This window comes from Erpetoichthys calabaricus, chromosome 15, assembly GCF_900747795.2.
Source record: "Erpetoichthys calabaricus chromosome 15, fErpCal1.3, whole genome shotgun sequence".
NCBI classification, from domain to species: Eukaryota; Metazoa; Chordata; class Cladistia; order Polypteriformes; family Polypteridae; genus Erpetoichthys; species Erpetoichthys calabaricus.
This window is the reverse complement of record NC_041408.2, coordinates 37,865,900-37,878,435: the sequence shown is the minus strand read 5'-3', so window position 1 is coordinate 37,878,435 and position 12,536 is coordinate 37,865,900. Positions and strand designations below refer to the sequence as shown.

The window sequence follows — 12,536 nt, the reverse complement described above, 5'->3', positions numbered from 1 at the left end:
AAACCTGTTTAAATTTATAGTTTTTTATTATCTTTTATTTTAATTAGGAGCTGTTTGGTGCTGTCCAAATCACTCCACTAAGCTCTGGATACTCATTAGGAAGTTGCAATTGGATTATTCAATCCCATTACGAAAAAGTGTCATGTGTGTCTGGATCATCTCTACTTACCACCCACCCACAGGTAATCTTTAGCTTTTATCTTCATTCCTTCATTTGTACATATTCCCTGTTTTATTAAATACAATCATAGAACATTTGTAAACATCGGAACAATAAAGGGACAAATCACCACTGTTGAAGGTACGTGCATCAATATGGCGATGGAGAGAGGCGATGTGCTGCGTGTTTCTCCTCGTAGACTTTTCGTTTTTGTGTCTGTATTTGTGTTATTGTTTGTACTACCTGTTTGCTGTTTTATTACGTACTACCATAGAACATTGGTAAACATCAGAACAACAAAGGAGCAAGTGGCCCCTTTTGAAGTTACAGACTCGGAACTGTTTGCCACAATAACCCAAGATCAACATTGGCCAATGCAAATGTGATTAACAAAATGAACTGTCTATGCGGTAAACATTTCCAGTGAGATCTATGTGACTGTTGTGTGGAAGCATGGCTCACTACCAGCACGCCGGATTCAACTGTGCAGCCAGTCAGCTTCTCAATCCATCAAGCTAATTGGGCAGACTCCACTGGGAAGAAGAGAGGTAGCTCGGTATGTTTCCTCATCAACAATGCATGGTGTATGGATGTGGAAGGCATTTCACAAAGCTGTTCACAGGACCTAGACTGTCTGCTCATCAAGTGGCCGCTCTACCTTCCTAGGGAGCTTACATGGCTGCCATTTACATCTCCCTTGTTTCCTTTAAGGGGCAATAAAGCTCCATAGTTGTAATAAGTTCTTTTGTAATTGCGGCGTTTTAAGTAACCGAAAACTATATAGATATGATATTAAAAGGTGATATCCCTCCCATAGTGATACGGCTGTAAAAATCACATAAGAGAAAATAAGTTAGCCTTCTTTACTGACAATTTACGCAGCATTACAGAGGAGGAAGCCCTGACAACACTTTGTGTATAGTTTGTCATTTTCGTCACTGCGCTGAAAGGATTTTCAGGACGGATGACGTTATCACCCATCCGTTCATTGGCTTCAAAGTGTTTGGCTGATGTCCAAGTCTTTTATACTGATTCCTCCACGTGCAGGCCCCCATATCGGCAAATAGTCCATTTCCAAACAAGGAAAGAAGATTTTGTGCTGACTGATAACAGAGGACAAAATAGTATACATCTGTCTTTGGGCTGACTATACATTCCTCCAGCTGTCTTTGTCTATCTTGTCCTATGCTTGGCCCAGCAATTCTAAATGCTGAGCCCCTTTGTACTAAATCTGGCTCAGCTATGCATGTACAAAGAAAAGATAAACAGATTTAAAATGTCTGCACAGAGACAGTGACATTAAACAATATTATAACAAACTTATTATAACAAACCACCCTTTGTCACTGGATCTGTGACAAAAACAATACTTGAAGGTCTTATCCACAAAGCAAAAGGTACTCGATCCCCCTTCACAGTGTAGATGGTTCCTCAAGAACATTTCTGGAAATGTGAAGTGTAGTGCCACTATGGCTCCTGTTTCATTCATCTAATATACCAGCGTAAATAAATATTAACAATAATACGTTACAGTACACTTGGATGAACAGTTACATTTAACATGGTGTTACTAAGTAGTGATCACTGTATCCCACCAGTGGTGTAGGTGGAGATCTCCTGTTATGTTTTACATAGTCAGTGTTGTAACTGAATGTCACTGAGCCCATGCAGTGGGTGCCATAGCCTCAGATTACATTATAAATCTATATAGCATCTTGATGGACTTCACTATTCTTTGGCATTCATTACATTTCTAGCTACAGTATGTTGCTATATGTGCCCCATCTTTTGGTGTCTGATCCTTTTATATGAGTTACAATAGTTGTAACATAAATCAGATGCTATTATAGATCTATTGCTATGATTAATAATTGTTCTTAACCAGTATTATTGTATACTTTTATACTATTATCCTCCCCAACTTCACTATCAGATGTTAAATTGCAAATTGAAAGGGAATAGAACAATATTGGTGGTAAATTATGCATATACTCATACCTTTGAGCCCCTCTTATAACATTTTTTAAGTATATTCCTAAGCTTTCTATATTCATGCCTTGTCCAACTCAGTGGTTTGTAGACAAAGTCTTTTGCTTGGTGGCTTTGCAGATCCCTCCAAACAAACGTGTGGCTGGTACAGGACTTAGTCTTTGCCAGTACTGAAACAGAAACTAAACTGTCTCATTGCCATTAGAGAGCTAATGAGATGCACACATGGTGACTGTCCATTTAGCAGAGGAACACTTCACTTGTCCTGCACTGGATACAGCAGTCAATCAAGGGAACCCTTCGCATTCAACAGCTGTCATCTCACTTCAGTGGCATTTCACAGCCTGTTTCTGTTAAAGTCCATAAACTTTGTTTCTGCAGCAAATGTCTGTACAACCATATCATGGCTTCAGATTTACTTAGCTGGGCTTACAATCTTTCTTTGATTCCACACTCCTTCCCTCTGGAAAAGCGAGTCGCTTCTTCACCAGCTATTATCAGGTATGTGCAGCAGACCAAGAGTCATTAGTGCAGTACAGTCACTTTGAGTCTTCGTTCGTAGCACACCACCTTTTCTTCATTGATAAAGCTCTACCACTGAGTTGGAGAGGCCTTAACAACCACTAAATTGAGTGGCCAAACTAAAATACTTGCTATGCTAATTAAAGAAGGTTGAAGGGTAGAGCTAATACGTAACATCAAACAATACTTTATCAATCATATGTATAATAGAATACATCCACTATTAATGACAATCCTAGACTCTCAGTTCTCAGTCTCGTATCATAAATACCAGAGATAAATTAATATGGCAAATTATTACATTTAAACCAGGCTAGTGAAAATCTTTCTTCAGTAGGATAATACACTAAACAGAATTAACACATTGCAACAGTTATACAGTACATCACAGATGTCTTAAATTATATCAGGATGTTACATATTTGAACTTAAGTATTTTCATTTTTGTCTAAAACAAAAATCTTATAACATCTATATAACAAACTATAGCTTATCTTATCAAGAGACAAATCTCTTAAATGCCTCTTAAGATATTACAACAGCACAGTTTATATAGATTAATGGTAAACTTTTGAATTATTCCCATATGATTAATAAAGTATCTATCTATCTATCTAATATACATTTCCTAATGTATAACTGACTTAACAATCCATTCAGGTATGTATATTATCACTGAGCACTAACCTTAACACATTGATGTAATAACAAATCTTCATAAAATTAATCACTAACAGATACAAATGCATACATGTATTTCAGTTCTAATACATTTCATAATTACTGAAGTGATAATAATAATCATTTGACATACATCAAAATATGTAAATTCTCTTCACTGCATTTGCTATGAAGACTAGAGAAAGACATTAGTCTAGTTTAATATGGCAACATTTAACCTGTTTATATTTGTTATTTTATTTAAACATTATACAGGATGTCATACCCTTACACTTGCACAACTAATCAGCATGAAAGGAAATAATTCCAATAACTGCTGTTCATTAATTTATGATTGATAATCAAACATTTACCACCCTTTGGTCAGATTATTTCTAATTTCTCTGCCCAAACTTGCTGTTAAGCTATTTCTTGCAGCTTGTATAGAAAAATAGTTTGTGTTTCACCCATTGGTCACAGGGTTTGCTGAATCTGGAGAAAAAGAACATCTATAGTTTTGAAGTTACATAAGTTTTATGTTTGTAATACTTTTAGTGAAATTCAGATTTTTTCATTAACTCTTTAACTGACCACGCTACAGGCTGTCCTTCTGTCTTGCAAGGTCATAGGTCAGTTTTATTTAACACTGCATCTGTTTGCAGGCTTCAAAAACATTCCAGGCTCACTGACTAGGCACAGGATGCATTACCAATACCAATTAATATTCTTATGATCACTTTTGATTTTACTTGCTATAGACGTTTTAGATATTCACATGTATTACTAATGCAATTAAATTTGGATATGATCACCTATTACTGTCCTATTATGTTATTATATGGGAAGTCTCCCATCTTTTAGGGTTTTGTTTCACATTATGAATTAGTCAGCTGACAGACAAAGAAACATAGACTTTTCGACACAGACTTACAAATGACATATAAGAGCATCTGCCATCCCAGACTCTGAATAAGAGTAAAATCTTGAATTTTTCTTTGCTAGATTTTATCCCACTTCACGCTCAAGTAGATTACTTGGCTAAGGCAGAAGTTCTTTAGACACATCCAGCACACTGGAGAAAGCATTTCTTCACAAACAAAAAGCTTTCACTCTTTGCAGTCATTTCAACACACTTAGCAATTGCTTCATTCTTTCAAATATCATCCCATATTCTCATACTCATGTTCTCTTTATAATTGCACTTCATTCACAGAATAAAGTTCTTTTACAGTTGTATTTCGTTCACAGAGATCTCTATCACACGTGCTATAAACTCACTCGAGGTTGTGCTTTTTATTTTATTTATAAGGTTTCACCGTTCAACGCACTTAAACGCGTCTTTCCCTTCTTGCTTATTTACTTATCACGACCATCAAACAACTTACTTCTTTACCTTCATGCTTATCATTATAATCAAACAACTTCTCAGGACACAAGCTGGTATTACTTTCATTAATTTAGGAGTATGTCATACCTCAGTTTCATACTGCACTAGTCTCCAGATCATGAAAACTCAGTGGAGAACCGGTTCCACGACAATCAAGGAAAATTATTTCCGTGGCGATCCGATTCAGGGACAACAAGGTGAATCCACCCATCGGGAAATCACGCGGCACAATTCCACAACAAGAAAGCATTCCCAGAAAAAGTTACTTAGTCACAAAGAATATCCTGACTCAACAAGGAAAACATACATGCTTGAACCTTTATTTCCTATCACAGGGCAAGTGTGATAACCACTGCGCTACCATACTCTTTACCTTTATAGTTCCTAAAATACACAACCTTCATTCACGCACATCAGGCACATTCTGCTTATCGCAAGAACTTGTCTCCCTTCTCATTTATTATTTATTATTATAAAAAGAGCATTTTTCCTTTAAACTTGATCAGGGTTTAAAGGGAAAAATATTTTGTGCGTTTATGGTAAGCTTTAAACAAAAGTGGAGACATTTTATTTAACTCAATTATACATATCAATAATTATATTTCTTTGTCATGTGAGAAACTGTCATTTTTAAATCCACACTTATCCAATTAATACCTTCTTAAAAGTATGGCCAGTGATTACAGGAAAGTAACGGAGGCATGCTTCTCATTGCAATGTTAAAACCAAATGTACATGGATAATTATTTCTTTTTCCAATTAGAGCTCTTTTTTATTTATTTTTATTTTTTAGTGCTATTTGTGTACACCGTCTACAGTTTCTTTTTTAACACTAGCTTATAATGTAGGTTTGTATAAACAATACTTATATGACGATTTCAATAATTTCTGTGTGTTTTAGCACACGGCATGATACTTTAGCTGTATAGGCAAGGGTTTTTTTTGCCAAAACCTTTAACATTTTGGTCACAGCAACAGCTGCATAGCTCATAAAACTGCGTTTTTAGCATGCGGACGAAACGTGTATTTTGGATTCTATCGGGCTGCTATTATGCCATTAAAGATTTCTACAATTATTTTAGTGAGCGCTATCGAGCCTTTATGGATTTTATCGGCATTGACACTGTTCAATCTTTAAGTAACTGACTGCCAGACCGGCTGGATGCATCAACTCTTAATAACGTGCAGCTCTTCATAGCTTTACAAAATACTGTTCCTAATGGCTAACGATGTAATTTATTTTAATAACAGTGTTCCCCAACACGGCATTTACTTCTCTGGCAGGTTTTGGAGTTTCGTACAGCTGCTGATTAATCTGTGTTGTCCACTCGGGTGCCGTTTTACTTTATTCTGGACAACCAGTCTCGTGTCTAAGTTTAAAACTGTTGTTATACAATTTATTTTGACTGGTTTAGTTTTGTCTTTTATTCCCACATTTTGTAATTATGCTTTCGACTTTTAAGTCCAACCCGCATAATGTAATTAGCAGAAACTGCTACAATTTACCAGCACCTATCTGTTTTTTTTTTTTTTTTTTATTATTGCCCAATGCACTGTGGCCTATGTTACAAGCCCGCCTCCTGTACTGTTTCTGGATTAATTAATGTCCCCATGCCAGTTAGGGCCAGGTATTTAAAGGCAGTATAACTCGGTCATGGGAGTCCATGACAATGCGCATGACCATCCCGATATACTCAATATCTGACCGAGACCTTCCATGCCATCATTATCAGATGCATATTATATATATATATATATATATATATATATATATATATATATATTATAAAAAGAAATCCTGTCCTGATAGTCTACGATACGTGATCCTCTCGGAAGATAATTTAAAGACCCGCAAGACGAAAGAGACCTGCCATGGTGCGTCTCACGGGAACATAGAACGAGAGTCTTGCAAGACACACCCTACTTACAAGCAATATCAAAAAAAACAAATCAGTAGTGTAAAGGCAGTCATGCAGCGCACACAGCTCCAGGGCTCTCAGTGCATATAAAGTGTATAAGGTCAATACGGTAGAAATGAATAGGGTAGAAATGAAACGTCGACGATTAAACAAAGAAGTAAGAAAAGCGTGGAGAAAAGAGACCCAAAAGCGATGGAGAGAAAAAAAATGGGTACAAAAAAAAAGTAAAACGTCATAAACATGTTAAAAAACAAGGGGGCAAAAAACACACAGATCAGGTGAGAGATAATGAAAACAGTGGAATTCAAAAGACGCAAAAAAAAAAAATGGAGGCGCGAAACACATGCAGAGCAAGATACAGAATATGAAAACAGAAAAAAAAATAAAGTGTCAGAACAAAGAAACTAAAGATTACATTAGTGCAAATGGCCAGAGTTATTTATTACAATGATGTGCAATCCACAATGGCCAGAAATCTGGAGATTCCTGAAAAAAATGCCACCAGCTACATCGGCACAAGATATTCCAACGTTCGTAAGTAGATTGTTCTATCAGAAAGTATTAATTTTATTGAAAGAACTCGAAACGGTATTTGGGAAAATCCGAGCATACATTTACACGATCGAATTTCAAAAACGGGGTTTACCTCACATGCGTTTATTGGTTACTTTACAAAAAAAATTATTAACTGCTGATGATGTTGACCGTTTTGTCTGTGCTGAAATTCCAAACAGAGAAAGCTATCCTGAATTATGGTACAAAGTCATTAAACACATGTCTCACGGGCCTCATTTAAAAGATTCAGCATGTTGGGACTCGAAAGAAAAAAAGTGTTTAAAAAAATTTCCAAAAGCTTTCGTTCAAGACAACAGATATGACTATAGCTGGCTTTCCAGACTATCGCCGAAGAGATAATCGTCACGAAAAACACACTTATCATGGAAAGAAATATGAAAAAATTGTGATGATCAATAATTCAATGATTGTACCATATAACCCGTATTTACTAAAAAGATTCGACTGTCATATTAATGTCGAGTGTTGTGCATCAGTGATGAGTATTAAGTACATCTACAAGTACATTCATAAAGGACACGATAGAGTACGCGTAACTTTATCGAAAGAACAAGCACAGGACAAAGTTCAAGCATATTTAGATACTCGATACGTTAGTGCAATGGAAAGCGGATGGCATTTAATGGAATTACCAATGAACGGACGAAGTCATTCTGTCTACCCGCGAGACCAAAGACACGCCCTACTTACAATCTATCAAATAGGACAATAGGCAGCAAAATATTCAGTCTTGTGAAGGATTTCAGCACACACAGATCCAGGGCTCTCAGCGCATAGAAAGCATATAAGGTACATTATAAATTAAATGGCGACATCTAAGCCAAGAAGAAAGTAACGCGGAGAAAAGAGACTCAAATGCGTTGGACAGAAAAAAGAGCAAAAAAGAATAATTGAGGTGCAAATTCAGAAAATAAGGAAAGTAATTAAACTTAAAATAATTAAATGCTAAACACATGCAGAGCAGGTTAGAGACTATGAAATCAGTGAAATTAGAAAGGCTCAAAAAAAAAAAAAAAAAAAACCGTTGGCGCTATACACGTGGAGAAAGTTAAAGGACATAAAAGTAGGAAAATTAGAAAATATAAAAAAAGAAAGTAAAGATCGGAGTAGCACAAACAAACAAACTGCCTCATTTAACTATGCACCAGTTTAACTTTGGCTTTGCACAATAATTACTACACTATTGCACCGTAACAGTTAATTCTACTTTATTCACATAATTGTACTTATTTATCATGTTCTACTACAGTAATCCCTCCTCGATCACGGGGGTTGCGTTCCAGAACCCCCCGCGAAAGGTGAAAATCCGCGAAGTAGAAACCATATGTTTATATGGTTATTTTTATATTGTCATGCTTGGGTCATAGATTTGCACAGAAACACAGGAAGTTGTAGAGAGAAAGGAACTTTATTCAAACACTGCAAACAAACATTTGTCTGTTTTTCAAAAGTTTAAGCTGTGCTCCATGACAAGACAGAGATAACAGTTCCATCTCACAATTAAAAGAATGCAAACATGTCTTCCTCTTCAAAGGAGTGCGCATCAGGAGCAGAGAATGTCAGAGAGAGAGAGAGAGAAAAGCAAACAAATCAATAGGGCTGTTTGGCTTTTAAGTATGCAAAGCACCGCGGCACAAAGCAGTTGCAATGAAGGCAGCATCTCACACCCCCTCCGTCAGGAGCAGAGAATGTCAGAGAGAGAGAGAAAAACAAACAATCAAAAATCAATACGTGCCCTTCAAGCTTTTAAGTGTGCGAAGCACCGTGCAGCATGTCACTTCACGAAGCAGCTGCACAGAAGGGAGCAACGTGAAGATAATCTTTCAGCATTTTTAGACGAGCGTCCATATCGTCTAGGTGTGCGAACAGCCCCCCTGCCCACACCCCCTCCATCAGGAGCAGAGAATGTCAGAGCAAGAGAGAGAGAAAAGTAAGTTGGGTAGCTTCTCAGCCATCTGCCAATAGCGTCCCTTGTATGAAATCAACAGGGCAAACCAACTGAGGAAGCATATGTACAAAAATTAAAAGACCCATTGTCCGCAGAAATCCATGAACCAGCAAAAAATCCGCGATATATATTTAAATATGCTTACATATAAAATCCGTGAAAGAGTGAAGCCGCAAAAGTCGAAGCGCGATATAGCGAGGGATTACTGTATACTGTTACCTTTCTATGTATGACTTTTTGTTAATCTAACTGATATTCTTCTAACTTTGTACAGTTTTTGATAAGCGGATCAGGATGCATTTCACTGCATGTTGTCCTGTATAACTATGCATGTGACAAATAAAGAATCTTGAGAATTTCAAAATGGAGTTTACCGCACATGCATTTATTGGTTACTTTGTTCATGTATATATGTTAATCTATCTGCTTATTTAAAAAGCTACATTTACCCCAGGAGTCAAAAACGTTCTGTCTAGCCCTTGTACAAAAACCTAGACAAAAGCTGGGGTATCACCTTGGTAACCCCATGTACTTTTGGAACTGTGAGAGGAAAATAGCACAACTTTACAGACAGGAGTCCAATGCAGAACTCTACTTACTTTTTTACTTTGTAAAAAAAAATTAACTGCTGATGATGTAGATCGTTTTGTCTGTGCTGAAATTCCAAACAGAGAAACCTATCCTGACCTCATTAAAAAGATTCAGCCTATTGGGACTCGCAAGATTACAAATATTGTTTTTACAGAAGTTCTGAAATAAAAGTGAAACTAATGAAATAGCAACAATTCAAAGAAAAAAAAATCTTAAGTGTGTATCCGGAAAACCAAACACAGGGGTTGGCGAGCGAAGCGAGCAGGGGGCGAAGCCCCCTAGTGTATATATATATATATATATATATATATATATATATATATATATATATATATATATATATATACACAGTAATCCCTCCTCCATCGCGGGGGTTGCGTTCCAGAGCCACCCGCGAAATAAGAAAATCCGCGAAGTAGAAACCATATGTTTATATGGTTATTTTTATATTGTCATGCTTGGGTCACAGATTTGCGCAGAAACACAGGAGGTTGTAGAGAGACAGGAACGTTATTCAAACACTGCAAACAAACATTTGTCTCTTTTTCAAAAGTTTAAACTGTGCTCCATTACAAGACAGAGATGACAGTTCCGTCTCACAATTAAAAGAATGCAAACATATCTTCCTGTTCAAAGGAGTTTGCGTCAGGAGCAGATGTCAGAGAGGTAAAGAAAAGCAAACAAATCAATACGCTGTTTGGCTTTTAAGTATGCGAACCACCGCGGCACAAAGCTGTTGAAGGCGGCAGCTCACACCCCCTCCGTCAGGAGCAGGGAGAGAGAGAGACAGATAAAAACAAAGTCAAAAATCAATACGTGCCCTTTGAGCTTTGAAGTATGCGAAGCACCGTGCAGCATGTCCTTCAGAATGCAGCTTGCACAGAAGGTAGCAACGTGAAGATAATCTTTCAGCATTTTTAGACGAGCGTCCGTATCGTCTAGGTTTGCGAACAGCCCCCCTGCTCGATCCCCCTACGTCAGGATCAGAGAAACTCAGCGCAAGACAGAGAGGGAGAAAAGTGTTGGGTAGCTTCTCAGCCATCTGCCAATAGCGTCCCTTGTATGAAATCAACTGGGCAAACCAACTGAGGAAGCATGTACCAGAAATTAAAAGATCCATTGTCCGCAGAAATCCACGAACCAGCAAAAAATCTGCGATATATATTTAAATATGCTTACATATAAAATCCGCGATGGAGTGAAGCCGCGAAAGGCAAAGCGCGATATAGCGAGGGATTACTGTATATATATATATATATATATATATATATATATATATATATATATATATATATACACACACATATATATGTATATATTACGTTATAAATATGATACGGTTATTAATTTAGCCACAATCCTGCCGACTATGCCATATTTGTTTCCTTTAAGGGGCGATATAGCTCTCTAGTTGGAATAAGTTCTTTTTTTAATTGCGGCATTTTAAGTAACCGAAAACTATTTAGATTTGATATTAAAGGCGATATCCCTCCCATACTGATACGGCGGTAAAAATCACATAAGAGAAAATAACTTAGCTTTCTTTACTGACAATTTACACAGCATTACAGACGAGGAAGACATGACAACACTTTGTGTATAGTTTGTCATTTTCGTCACTGCGCTGAAAGGATTTTCAGGATGGATGACATTATCACCCATCCGTCCATCGGCTTCAAAGTGTTTGGCTGATGTCCAAGTCTTTTATACTGGTTCCTCCACGTGCAGGCCCCCACGTCGGTAAATAGTCCATTTCCAAACAAGGAAAGATTTTGTGCTGACTGATAACAGAGGACAAAATGGTATACATCTGTCTTTAGGCTGACTATACATTCCTCCATCTGTCTTTGTCTATCTTGTCCTATGCTTGGCCCAGCAATTCTAAATGCTGAGCCCCTTTGTACTAAATCTGGCTCAGCTATGTATGTACAAAGAAAAGAAAAACAGATTTGAAATGTCTGCACAGAGACAGTGACATTAAACTTAATATTATAACAAACTTATTATAACACCCCTGCAAGCTAACATCAGCTTCGCACTTAACACTAGAATTACCAGAGCCTACGAAAAAACTCGTAAATCCAGCCCACCTTAAATCCCTTCGCACCTCTCCGTTAGTGTCTTGTCTTGTAAATGTGTCGATAAGCCCAAGTAGCAAGCAGCCTGCTATACCATCCTCCCACCGCCGCAGAATGGGCAAGAAGTTCTACCAGTTCCAGCCTTCATTATCTGGGAGTGAGCTACCTAGAGTTGTAAGGGGAAATAATTTGATGTGTGTTCTCTGTCTACAACAATCTATGTAAACACATCGTTAAAACAAACATGTTTTTATGTTTTAGAAATAAATTACAAAAATGTAGACATGAACTGTATAATGTGTGAAGGCTGATGGCCAAATATCAAATAAACACTTTCACAAAAGGTGCCGGTACAATGCGACAGCTACTGTGGTGAAACGGTAAGAACTGCTAACTTACATTCCAGAGGTCATCAGTTCGAAACAAGTTACCCCGCAAATTTACTGTTTTGAGTAATCTTACATTGTTAATATTATACAATAAAAACATACATTTGATTTGTGTCTGTAACAGCCAGTGTAAATTTATAGTACTTGTAAAAGTTAGCGTTTTTTTTTTTACTTCTCTCAGTCACGATCACGATACATCACTGTCACTTGAATTTTTTTATTTCAGTTTTATTGAGTGTTCCTGCTCACGCTCAATTAGTACGCACCTTATGGTCCATGATGTTGAAGCTGCACTGACAAAAAACAGAAACATAGGT

General features: G+C 37.1%; 1 protein-coding gene across 2 annotated transcripts in view; it reads left to right on the top strand.

Moving 5' to 3' along the window:
* ints9 (integrator complex subunit 9) overlaps positions 1–12,536 on the top strand; it is a 315,943-nt gene that overhangs the window by 100,115 nt on the left and 203,292 nt on the right. For both annotated transcript variants that reach the window (XM_051919331.1, XM_051919332.1), the window contains exon 8: positions 48–182. In XM_051919331.1, coding sequence (XP_051775291.1) covers positions 48–182 — 135 coding nt within the window. The remainder of the gene's footprint in view (positions 1–47; positions 183–12,536) is intronic.